This window comes from Anolis sagrei, chromosome 7, assembly GCF_037176765.1.
Source record: "Anolis sagrei isolate rAnoSag1 chromosome 7, rAnoSag1.mat, whole genome shotgun sequence".
NCBI lineage: Eukaryota > Metazoa > Chordata > Lepidosauria > Squamata > Dactyloidae > Anolis > Anolis sagrei.
The window spans coordinates 12790471-12804113 of record NC_090027.1 but is presented as its reverse complement, the minus strand read 5'-3'; the positions used below and the strand labels follow the sequence as shown (position 1 = coordinate 12804113).

The following is a 13643-nucleotide window of genomic DNA, read 5'->3' as shown; positions in this document are numbered from 1 at the left end:
TGATGATGATGATATTAACCCATGGCGCCACCACGGCTCCTTAACATGAAGAATGTCTTCTCAGTATTTAGAAAACCCCTACTGTCCTCAAGACACCTACTCACCTCTCAACAAAGGAATTTCCCAGGCAGTAACAAGCCACATCTAAAAAGTGTCAGGCCATCAAATGCTAATCAAGGTGACCAAATGAACATTCACACCTAGCTCCGACAAACAAGAGTTCTTTCTCCCACCCTGGACCTTCCACAGATATATAAACCCAATTTTCCTAGTTTCCAACAGACCTCACAACCTCTGAGGATTTTTTTTGTTGTTGTGTCAGGAGCGACTTGAGAAACTGCAAGTCACTTCTGGTGTAAGAGAATTGGCCGTCTGCAAGGACGTTGCCCAGAGGACGCCTGGATGATTTGATGTTTTTATCATCCTTGTGGGAGGCTTCTCTCATGTCCCCGCATGAGGAGCTGGAGCTGATAGAGGGAGCTCATCCGCCTCTCCCCAGATTCGAACCTGCAACCTGTCGGTCTTCAGTCTTGCCGGTACAGGAGTTTAACCCACTGTGCCACCGGGAGCTCCTCTGAGGATGCCTGCCACAGATGCAGGGGAAATGTCAGGAGAGAATGCTTCTAGAACATGGCCATATAGCCTAAAAAACTTACAACAACCCACTGTCCTCAATCCAAATGGAATTATTTTCTAGCCATACCAACAAGGACTCCCTTCCCCATCCGTCCCTCACCCACCTAAGTATAATTGCATGAGAAGTATTGCTTGGAAAGGGCTGCAGCTGTGAAGATTTCTGGGTACATTTTTAATATTCAAAATCATATTAATTTCAAAAGAGGCTGTTCTCTTGTCACATGAAATAAAAAGGATGTCAAGGTAGCAGGTGTTTCTTTCTTTCTTTCTTAATCAAAGCTAACTACTGGAGTGGCATGTCAAAAATGGAAAGCTGGCCCTTGAGCATCCAAACAGTTAGATGAGATACTTGCTTTGCTCTGCGAATAAAAGCACTTTTCCTCTTTGATGACATAGGGTTTTTGTAGTGTTCAGTCATTATTTTTTGACTCATCTGCCTTTTTTATGAGTAGGAGAAAAAATGGGGCCAGTGTTGTTGCTTGATTGTGCCATGAGCAGGTAAGATGCTGCTAACTCAGAATAAAATAATAAAGTTATGAACTACACTTAAATTAGGTTGTTGTACGTTTTTTCGGGCTATGTGGCCATGTTCTAGAGGCATTCTCTCCTGACGTTTCGCCTGCATCTATGGCAAGCATCCTCAGGGGTAGTGAGGTCTGTTGGAACTAAGAAAATGGGTTTATATATCTGTGGAAAGACCAGGGTGGGACAAGGAACTCTTGTCTGTTGGAGCTAGGTGTGAATGTCTCAACTGACCACCTTGATTAGCATTTGATAGCCTGGCATTGCCTGGAGCAATCTTTTGTTGAGAGGTGATTAGATGTCCCTGATTATTATTATTATTATTATTATTATTAATAATAATAATAATAATAATAATAATAGTAATCCTTTATTTATACCCTGCTAACATCTCCCGAGGAGCCCCCAGTGGTGCAGTGTGTTAAAGCACTGAGCTGCTGAGCTTGTTGATCGAAAGGTCACAGGTTCGATTCCGGGGAGCAGCATAAGCTTCCGCTGTCAACCCTAGCTTCTGCCAACCTAGCAGTTCGAAAACATGCAAATGTGAGTAGATCAATAGGTCTGATGGGAAGATAACGGCGCTCCATGCAGTCATGCCAGCCACATGACCTTGGAGGTGTCTACGGACAACGCTGGCTCTTCGGCTTAGAAATGGAGATGAGCACCACACCCCAGAGTTTAGACATGACTGGACTTAATGTCAGGGGACAACCTTTACCTTTAACATCTCCCGAAGGACTCGTTGCGGCTTACAAGAGGCCGAGGCCCAACCCATCAATAAAACAACAGCATAACAAATACAACAATAAATAAACTCATAAAACAAGCATCTCCGTATATGAACCCGCATGATCTCTCCAATCATCTGGAGAGGCCCTGCTCACGATCCCACCTGCGTCGCAAGAGCGATTGGTGGGGACGAGGGACAGGGCCCTCTCTGTGGTGGCCCCTCGACTCTGGAACTCTCTCTCCAAGGATATCAGACAAGCCCCAACATTGGCAGTCTTTAGGAAGAGCTTGAAGACGTGGTTGTTCCAATGTGCCTTCCCAGAATATGAAATTCCTAGCATCATATCCCAATTGCACTTTACTAGAGATTAAGATTGTCTGCACACCACACTTATCTCCAAAAACCTATCCATCTCACCTCCATTGTGCATGTGGCAGGGCTCAGGTTGCATTGCAGCAGGTGGTCTGTGGTTTGCTCTTCTCCGCACTCGCATGGCGAGGATTCCACTTTGTGGCCCCATTTCTGAAGGTTGGCTCTGCATCTCGTGGTGCCAGAGCGCAGTCTGTTCAGCGCCTTCCAAGTCGCCCAGTCCTCTGTGTGCCCAGGGGGGAGTCTCTCATTGGGTATCAGCCATTGGTTGAGGTTCTGGGTTTGAGCCTGCCACTTTTGGACTCTCGCTTGCTGAGGTGTTCCAGCGAGTGTCTCTGTAGATCTTAGAAAACTATTTCTAGATTTAAGTCGTTGACGTGTTGGCTGATACCCAAACAGGGGATGAGCTGGAGATGTCTCTGCCTTGGTCCTTTCACTGTTGGCTGCTACTTCCCGGCGAATGTTAGGTGGTGCAATACCGGCTAAGCAGTGTAATTTCTCCAGTGTTGTAGGGCGCAGACACCACGTGATAATGCGGCATGGCTCATTAAGAGCCACATCCACTGTTTTAGTGTGGTGATATGTGTTCCACACTCGGTATGCATACTCAGCAGCAGAGTAGCACAGCGCAAGGGCAGATGTCTTCACTGTATCTGGTTGTGATCCCCAGGTTGTGCCAGTCAGCTTTCGTATGATATTGTTTCTGGCACGCACTTTTTGCTTGATGTTCAGGCAGTGCTTCTTGTAGGTCAGAGCACGGTCCAGAGTGACTCCCAAGTATTTGAGTGCACTGCAATGCTCCAGTGGGATTCCTTCCCAGGTAATCTTCAGAGCTCGGGATGCTTCTCTGTTCTTGAGATGAAAGGCACATGTCTGTGTTTTAGATGGATTAGGGATCAGCTGGTTTTCCCTGTAATAGGCAGCACGAACACCCAGAGCTTTGGAGAGCTTCTGTTCAACCATCTCAAAGCTCCCTGCTTGAGTGGTAATGGCACGATCATCAGCATAGATGAAACTCTCTGTCCCTTCTGGCAGTGGCTGGTCATTTGTGTAGATGTTGAACATGGATGGAGCAAGGACGCTCCCCTGAGGCAGGCCGTTCTTCTGTTTCCGCCATCTGCTTCTCTGGCCCTGGAACTCAAAAAAAAAAGCTCCTGTTTTGTAGCAGGTTTCCTATGAGGCGGGTCAGGTGGTAGTCCGTTGTGATATTTTATATTTTTCTCAGGAGGAGGCGGTGGCTCACAGTATCATAGGCTGCTGATAGGTCTATGAAGACAGCTCCTGTGATCTGCTGCCTTTCAAAGCCATCGTCTATGTGCTGAATTGAATTGAATTGAGCATGGTGAGTTTGTTTCGGGGGGGGGGGGCTGAGTCTGAGTGAAAGAGGGTCTACCCTAGCAAACCTTTTGTATCGTTACCCCAATAGCCCCATGCATATGGGATATATTAAGTATGGTGATCAGATCATGATATGAATAAACATAAGAGTTTAAATAATGTACTAGTAAGACCTTCTCGTGGACCACCCTGAGAAATTTGAGACTCCCCCCCCCCCCAAAGCTACATGCCTGCCTGCCATATATGTGGGTAAAACATCACAAGACAATGCTTCTGGAAAATGGGCATGCCGCCCGGAAAACTCACAGCAACCCAATACAATCCTTTTGCTATATCAAAAAATACATTCTAAATACAAACCTTGATTTTTCAATTATACATAAGGGACAGTGTTTTACTATGCCATTGTACAAAATAAAACTTCAGCATCCACAGTTTTGGGTATTTATGGAGGTCCTGGACCCAAACCCCAGTGGGTACCAAGGACTCATTGTACTTCTGTTGCTATTGCAAGTATCATAATAGTCTCCCCACGGGATCATTGTGACTTTCAGATGGTGTAGTAAAGGAAGATTACATAAGGGCAAGACCCTCAGCAGGGTTTAATTGCAACAGAGCAATGAAAAGTAAGAAATTTTGCTCTTTGTGCTTCAAGTAAGTGAAGCCAAACTAGCACTGTTATTAATACAGGTCAAAAAGTCACCTTTGTTTAAGCAAACAATATCTGGATTTAGCAAACAGACCCATCTAACTGTCAACAGAATTTCTACTCAGTACAGTGAATTATCCCAGATATGGAAACATTATATGGGAAGTAATGGGGACAATTGTTTCTTTTGGGGCTTTGTGTAATTATTTAGATCCTCCCAAGCTATGTGAAGTGTGATCCAAATTGTTCTGTCATGTGCCGGGCCTGTAGAGAATTGTCTTTAAGTCAGGACGTGCGATCTTTGCCTAGCGGGAAGCTAGGGGCCCCCGAAGAGAAGCTCTCAGGGATTTTCCACCACAAATAGTCTTTAGATGGCTTGTGCAGAATAACAAAGTCCTTTATTAATGAACAATCAAACAAAAACCTTTCTTGTCTTCAATAAAGTTAAACAAATGCTTCCAGGCTTTTATGCAACTGGTGGCTTCCTAATCTTGCCCACGAAGGACAGGCAACTGTTTTTAATAACTTCTTCTTTACTTTAAAGGAAAATCCCTTTTTAACTTCTCCCAGGCTGACTGTAATCTAATCCTTACTGATGTAAGGATCAGTAAGGGTCTGATCCTTACATCAGACCTACCGGGTCGAACTGCTTCTCGAGCACCGAGTGGACCTACCAGTAAAGGCTTGGATATTCTCCAGCTGGAGTTCTTTGGTCTTCCAAACTCTTCACCCTCCAAAATTCCTCAAAGCTTTAGGACTGCTTCCCTGGAAATCTTTGGGTGATCTTAAGACTGTTCTCCCCCGGAAAGTCTTAAGGGTTGAAGCTTTTGTACAGGGGAAGCTTGCACACATCTTGTACATTAGCTTTCCTTGCTGAGACTAACTAAAAATGGCTCCCTTCCCAATTGCCCTGAGCAAGGGGCAGGACCAAAACTTAACGATGATGGACAGGTGACTTGCCCTATGATTGCAGCCAAAGGAAGCCACCTTTCTGCAGAAACCCAGGAACCTTGGGCTGCAAGCAAACATTTAATACAAAGCAAACATAATTGGAGCTCCTGGTACAGCCATACCAGCACACAAATCAATCTGATTTGTTTGTGTATGCACATACATGAATGTATGTACGCAAAAACAAAAAAAGGAGCTCTGAAGTCTAAATTCAGGTATGTAAAGTCACAAATCTTACATATTTGTAATATTCATTGACTGCTTGTTTCTGCATCTCAGTATTTGCTACTTGGACCGAAAGAATTTTGCATGAATGTATATATACATCAGTCTGTGCACATTTAGCCAAAGTTATGGGGATTATAGAACTACCCTGGACTCATAGCGATATTCAAACGATGGGTGAAAAATTGAGCTTTGAGTTCCTCACAACTATTTTAGAGCATTGACATCAGCTGTGATTCTACAATGTTCTGCACAAGCCCCTGTGACACTTGTACTTTATTAAATAACTTCATGCAATGGGAGGAACAGTTATCTGCAAAATTATTGCTTTTTTCATATCAGGAGTAACTTGAGAAACTACAAGTCACTTCTGGTGTGAGAGAATTGGCCGTTTGCAAGGACGTTGCCCGGGGAGGCCCGGATGTTTGGATGTTTTATCATTGTTGTGGCAAGGCTTCTCTCATGTCCCCACATGGGGAGCTGGAGCTGACAGAGGGAGCTCATCCACACTCTTCCCGGATTTGAACCTCCAACATGTTGGTCTTCAGTCCTGCTGACACAAGGGTTTAAATGTTCTGATTTTATATTGTTTTTATATTGTTTGATGTGTATATTTATATTTGTTCTGGAACAGCTGTTCCAGGAGCTCCCATTTTATTTGCTTGGAACTAAAGGTTTGTTTGCAATCTCAGGCTTGAGATTTTGCAACAGGGTGGCTTCCTGTTATAGTTTGCAGTCATAGGGCAAGCCCCCTGTCCATCTTCATTTAGCTTTGGTTCCGCCCCTTTTTCTGGGTTTTGGGAAGAGGGAGGAACCATTTCAGTTAGTTTTCTACAGGGAAGTCAATGTACAGGATGTGTACAGATTTCCTCCTGTAAAAAGGCTTTGACCCTTAAGACCTCCCGGGGGAGAACCAGTCTTAAGATCATCTAAAGATTCTCGAAAGTTCCAGGGAAACAGCTTTACAGCCCTGAAGAATTCCGGAAGGAATAACAGCTTTAAGCATCAAAGATTCCAGCTAAGTGATTACAAGCCTTTTGATAGGTTCGCTCGGCGTTGAGACGCAGTTCAGCCCGGTAGTGAATCCACATCAATAAGGTTTAAGTTCATAGTTAGCCTGGGAGAAATTTAGAAAGGGGTTTTCCTTTAAAGTAAAGCAAAGAATCAGTTAGAAGCCACCAGTTGTTTGAAGCCTGAAAGTATTTGTTTAACCCTTTGAAGGCAAAAGGAGTTTCTGTTGATTGTTCACCAATAAAAACTTTGTTATTTCACAAGCCTTCTAAAACCTGTTTATGGTGAAAATCCTTCAAAATTTCTATTCGGGCCCCCTGGCTTCCTGTTGGGCCAAAAGGTGCACGTCCTGTTTTAAAGGCTCTTCGTTTCAAGCCCAGCAGCGACAGAACAATATTGGTTCTGTATTTTATTTTATTTTTCTGCTCTGTTCTTGTTCTATATTGTTTTATTGTACTACTGGGCTTGGCCTCATGTAAGCTGCCCCAAGTCCCCTTGGAGAGATAGTGATGGGGTATAAATAAAGATTATTATTATTATTATTATTATTATTGACACAAAAGCACAGTATGCCACAGCAAACAAGATCTATATGCTGGATTTCGTATCACAAAATCACAAGTCGAACACTTCCCAAGCGTCTAGGACTTTGTGATGTATTTTCAAATGATGTGCACAGATCCAAGTCAGGTGGCCTTTTGCAGTTGACAGATCTTGATTTTATCGATGTTTATTGTTTCCAAATGTCAGCTGAGATCTTTTGGCACGGCACCCAGTGCGCCAATGACCACTGGGACCACCTGGACTGGTTTATGACAGAGCCTTTGCAGTTCGATTTTGAGGTCTTGATAGTGACTGAGTTTTTCCTGTTTTTTTTTTTCCTCAATTCGGCTGTCACCCGGTATGGTGACATCAATAATCCAGACTTTTTTTTTCTTTTCCCTTAATCATGATGTCTGGTGTATTGTGTTCCAAAACTTTGTCAGTCTGGATTTAAAAGTCCCACAGTATTTTTGCATGTTCATTTTTTCACGACCTTTGCGGGTTTATGATCCCACCAATTCTTTGCTGCTGGCAGGTGGTCCTTGTGACATAAGTTCCAGTGAATCATCTGGGCTACAGAGTTGTGTCTTTGTTTGTAGTCCATCTGTGCGATTTTCTTGCAACAGCTGAGGATATGGTCCATGGTTTCATCAGCTTCCTTGCAGTCTGCATTTTGGGTCATCCGCTGATTTTACAATCCTGGCCTTAACTGCATTGGTTCTGATGGCTTGCTCCTGGGCTGCAAGAATCAGGCCTTCTGTCTCCTTCTTTAGGGTTCCATTCATGAGCCATAACCAGATCTTCTCCTTGTCAACTTTTCTTTCAATTTTGTCACGGAACTGCCCATGCAATGCTTTGTTGTGCCAGCTGTCAGCTCTGGTTTGGAGTGCAGTTTTCTTGTACTGGTTCTTTGTCTTCTGTGCTTTGAGAAGTTTCCAATTATTGAATTCAGTTAAAGTAGGTTCTAGGCTTTCCTTGTGTTCTGTTGCGCGCTGGGTCTGTAACAGCTGTACTTTTCTATAGGACGTATACTTTAAGCCCAGCGGGAAGCTAGGGGGCCTCAAAGAGAGGTTCTCAGGGATTTTTCTGACGTGATGGTCTTTAGAGTCTTTGATGATGCAACAAAGTCTTTATTATGGAACAAACAACAAATCTTCAAAGGTTCAAGCAACACTTTAAGGCTTTCTTAGTCTAGTCCTCAATGGACTGGCACCTGACTTTGATTAACTAAACCTTCTCTGTAGGAAAAACCCTTTTTAACCTCTCCCAGGCTGCTTTCTATCTATGCCTTGTCGGTGTGGGACCTACTACCGATTCTATATGTGTCTGGGTATTGAGTAGACCTACCAACCGAGGCTTGAAGATATTTCAGCTGGAGTTCCCTGGATCTGTAATGCTGTTCTCCCTTCGGGAATTCTTAGAAACTTCAGGGCTGTTCCCTCTGATGCTGTGAGGCTGAGAGGCTGTGACTCTCAGCCAGAGCTTTTGGGACTTTTCTCCTGGATGGTTAATTCCCCTGGATGCTCTTTTTTCCCTGGATGGTTATTCTACGGGACGAGCTGGTCTACGTCCTATAGCTTAGCTACCTTGTGTGAGACTGCCCAAAAAATGGCTCCTTTCCCTCCCAGAGCCCAGAACAAGGGGAGGAACCAAAGCTTAATTATGATGGACAGGAGGCCTGTCCTATGACTGCAAAATAGATAACAGAAAGAAAATAAAGTTGGAGCACCTGGTACAGGCGTACCAGCACACCTTGACATATTCTGCCAGGGTGTGTTTTTCTTCTCTGACTGCTTGTTTTACTTGTAAAAGTCTGTTGTTGTTGTTGTTGTTGTTTTTATCATCCCATTGGACCACTGGGGGCTCCTAAAAATTATTACTTATCCTATTTCTCTTTCCTACATGCCCTACATTTTGCCTCCCAACTTTTTGTTTTGTATTAAAATACGCTCATGTTCTCTCTTCAGGCAACATAATTGTAAGAAGTCCATTGTTAGTTATTAAGAGCCCCACATATTTTGATGAATGTAAGTAAATAGTGTTTGAGAGCCCTTGACATAAGGTGCAGGGAATGGATGAGTTGAAATGGAGCCAGGCATGGAGAAACAAGTCTAACTGTGAATGCTGAGTTTTTCCACCATTATATATTCTGTCTTTTCAAAGTGTGCCATATTCTGAGACCCTCTCAAGGCTGCCATTTGGAACATTTACTAGTTTCAAATTAGGGAGCTGGAACGGGAATGAAACCCTCATGGTTTTGTTTTTGGTGCTATCTGAATCCAAACAGAATGAGAGCTGGATTTGTAGAGGTTGAGTTCCAATTCATTTACTCTAAAATCAATAGCAAGACCCGGATTTTGCATCAAAGTTTGAATTCCGTGGCAAGTGCAAACATTTAAGGGGCTGTATTTAAAAACCTATTATTTCCGTATCTTCACAATGTCGTATTGAAATTGGCTCTGGCAGCTCTCCAAATGAATACAAACTTTCCTATTGCAGGCTAAGAGCACTCTTCTCTTGTGCTTTCTGAATGCTCCATACAACAGAAACCTCATCTCATCTGAGACCTTGAAGAGAGATTGCAATACAAACACTGTCGAATGCATAATGCTGATAAACTGGAATGGGATCTATGTCGTGCCATTCAAATGACGATGACAGAGTTCCATCTCTTACAAGGCCACAGGGAAGCCATTGTGTTCTTTTAGGCTGACAATATGCAGAAACCATGGTTCAGTTTCCTTCCAGCAGAGATTTAGAATATTTCCTGGTAACATTTCTTCTCGTTTTGTTACAGGGGTGAGCCTGCTGATTCCGCATGGGGCTATTCCTGAAGAAATCTCTTGGGAGATCTATCTTTCCATCAACCAAGGCGAGTCCAGGTAAAACAGGAACAACCATTATGTGCATATGCTGTGCTCGTCTGCTGAATACCAGTGTGTAGAAGACCACTAGGGAAACAAGCTTCTAATACAGCTGAGAGTTAAATATAGTTGATTGTCTGCATATTTATTTATGTAACCCATTGATAGTGCCAAGGTTTTATTTAAATATGGCTTTCTGTGGGCGAGCAGATGGTGACTACTGGATGGCATATGTTCTGTATTGGAGATTAGAGCTGATGTGGTCTATCCAATGCAATTTTCTGAATCAGCACCTGAAATAACCAAACCAAATCTGAAGTTGACCAAGAACTACCGTATATACTCGAGTATAAGCCAACCCGAACATAAGCCAAGGTACCTAATTTTACCACAAAAAACTGGGAAAACCTATTGACTCGAGTATAAGCTGAGGGTGGGAAATGCAGCCACTACTAGTAAATTTCAAAATAAAAATAGATACCAATAAAATTACATTAATTGAGGCATCAGGAGGTTAAATGGTGACTACTGGATGACATATGTTCTGTATTGGAGATTATCTGGTGGGGTTCCTCTGGTGGGGTTCCCCACTATCTGGTGGGGTTCCTCAGGGGGCCATTCTCTCCCCTCTGTTGTTTAACATCTATATGCGACCACTTGCTCAGCTGGTTTGAGGTTTTGGGCTTGAGTGTTATCAGTATGCCGATGACACTCAGCTGGTGCTGAAGATGGAAGGCCGACCAGACTCTGTACCCGATTGTTTCCATCAGTGCCTCGAGGCCGTTACTGGATGGCTGCGTGCCAGCAGGTTGAGGGTGAATCCAGCAAAGACGGAGATCCTATGGCTGGGTGGACCGGGCAGTGGGGACATCCATCTGCCCACCCTGGATGGCGAGGCGTTACGCCCGTCATCATTGGTAAAGAGTCTGGGAGTCCTTTTGGACCCTCTGCTGACAATAGAGGCCCAGGTCTCCGCCGTGAGCAGAATCGCCTTCTTTCACCTGCGGCAGGCTAGACAGCTGGCCCCCTACCTGTCCAGGGACGACCTAGCTACGGTGATCCAGGCCACGGTCATCTCAAGACTGGACTACTGTAACACCTTCTACATTGGCCTCCCTCTGTCGGTGATTCGGAAGCTCAAGTTGGTACAAAACGCAGCTGCTCTGCTTCTTGCGGGAATTCCGATGAGATGCCACATAACACCAATCTTACTTCAGCTGCATTGGTTACCAATTGAGCACCGGATCACTTTCAAAGTGATGGTACTCACCTTTAAGGCCTTGCATGGTCTGGGGCCAATGTACCTGAGGGACCGCCTCACCCCCTACCAACCCTAGAGATCCCTCCGTTCTGAGGACCAAGATCTATTGGAAGTCCCCAGTGTCAAGACTTTGCGTCTAACGGCAACCAGACGCAGAGCCTTCACAGCAGTGGCACCATCACTCTGGAATACTCTGCCACCTGAAGTCCGTGCCTTGCGGGACTTACCAGCTTTCCGCAGGGCATGTAAGACATACCTGTTCCGACAGGCTTTTAATGTTTGATACTGTTATTTTTTTAAATTGTTTTAAATTGCTTTTAAACTTTGTTAGATTTTAGCTATTCTTGTAAGCCGCTCCGAGCCCCAGGGGAGTGGCGACATATAAGTTTAAATAATAATAATAATAATAATAATAATAATAATAATAATAAATGTTTTTTAATATTTACATAAAACTGTAATTTGAGTTAAGACTGCCCAACTCTGATTAAATCATTACATATCTTCAATGTAAATGTACTTACATATCCTTCCAACAATAATAGAGTAAAATAATAAATATAATAATAGTAAAGTAAAATAATGGAAATGCAATAATAACAGTAATAATAGAGTAGAAAAATAAATGTAATAATAGAGTAAAATAATACATGCAATAATAATAAAATAATACATGTAATAATAATCATAAATAGTGTAAAATAATCAATGTAATAATAATAATATGGTAAAATACTGTAAATGTAATAATAACAAAGAGAGTAAAATAATACATGAAATAAAAATAATACTAATAACAGAGTAAAATAATACATAACCTTGACTCGAGTATAAGCCGAGGGGAGCTTTTTCAGACTAAAAAAGGGGCTGAAAAATGAGGCTTATACTTGAGTATATACAGTAATTCATTTTGGTACTAATGTTTGATAGTGGTCCCTGGTCAAAGTAGTCGTCTGTCAAGTGGTCCCTGGTCATTTATTTATGTAACCATCTTATAGTGCCAAGGTTGTATTAAATATGGTTTTCTGTGGGCGAGCAGATGGCGACTACTGGATGGCATAAGTTCTGTATTAGAAACTAGAGCTGATGTGGTCTATCCAATGCAATTTTCTGAATCAGCACCCCAAATAACCAAACTGAATCTAAAGTTGACCAAAAACTAATTCATTTTGGTATTAATGTTTGAGAGTGGTCCCTGGTCAAAGTGATCCCTGGTCCAAGTGGTCCCTAGTCAAAAAAAAGTTGGAAACCACTGCTTTAGAAGTTCTTTTGGATCACATGTCTCAAGACATAGAACAGCGGTTCTCTACCTGTGGGCTGCAACCCAGCAGTGGGCTGCGAGAACGAAAATCGGGCCCACAAACCTCCTTCCTTTTTATTTATTTTATTTTATTTATGTCTACTTCTTTCCGCAGAACTGACCACTACCACACCTTTTGGTACCAATATTGGAGAGTGGTCCCTGGTCAAAGTGGTCATCTGTCAAGTGGTCCCTGGTCAATTATTTATGTAACACTCTTATAGTGCTGAGGTTTTATTAAATATGGTTTTCTGGGGGCAAGCAGATGGCGACTACTGGGTGGCATATGTTCTGTATTAGAAACTAGAGCTGATGTGGTCTATGCAATGCAATTTTCTGAATCAGCATCTGAAATAACCAAGCCAAACCTAAAGTTGACCAAAAACGAATTCATTTTGGTAACAATGTTGGAGAGTGGTCCCTCGTCGAAGTTCTCCCTGGTAAAAAAAAGTTGGGAACCACTGGATTAGAATTTCTTTTGGATCACATCTCTCAATCACATAGAACAGTGGTTCTCAACCTGTGGGCTGCAATCTGTTTCGACAGGCCTTTGATCTTTGATATTGCTGTTTTTAAATTGTTTTAAATTGTTTTTAAAGTGTGTTAGATTTTAGCTTGTTCTTGTAAACCACTCCGAGCCCCAGGGGAGTGGCGGCATATAAGTTTGAATAATAAATAAATAATTAAACCCAGCAGTGGGCCGCGATAACGAAAAAAAGCTGAACTGTATTCTAAAGCACATACAGTTATACCCCACCAGGTGTGGCTCAACTTTACTAGCTGACCTAGATTAGCAGCTGTACATAATGAGTAACAGTATAATGTTTCCTTTAACACACATACTTAATGTTGATCCTTTTGCAACTTACTGTAATAGAACCCTAAGTGAACTGCAACCCAGCAGTGGGCCGTGAGAATGAAAATCCGGTCCACAAACCTTCCTTTTTATTTATTTTATTTTAGTTTTTTCATTTCCACTCCTTTCCGCAGAGCTGACCAGCCCGTTCCCTTTTGGTACTAATATTAGAGAATGGTCCCTGGTCAAGTGGGCCCTGGTCAAAAAAATAAAGCTGGGAACCACTGACATAGAAGGACCCTCCTCTCCAATTCTAGAGGCCATCATGGTAATGTCTTTTTTCCACCATTATAATGGGCATAATTACTTTTTTAAAAATGTACTTCTGAGTATTCTATAATTTTGCCCTACATTTTTTTTTGTATTTTAAAAATGATGTTTTCTTTTC

The 13643-nt window shown here is 42.7% G+C and overlaps 1 protein-coding gene across 2 annotated transcripts in view; it reads left to right on the top strand.

Annotated features, from left to right (window-relative positions):
- UNC5D (unc-5 netrin receptor D) overlaps positions 1 to 13643 on the top strand; it is a 571167-nt gene that overhangs the window by 467612 nt on the left and 89912 nt on the right. For both annotated transcript variants that reach the window (XM_067470687.1, XM_067470686.1), the window contains one exon: positions 9772 to 9856. In XM_067470687.1, coding sequence (XP_067326788.1) covers positions 9772 to 9856 — 85 coding nt within the window. The remainder of the gene's footprint in view (positions 1 to 9771; positions 9857 to 13643) is intronic.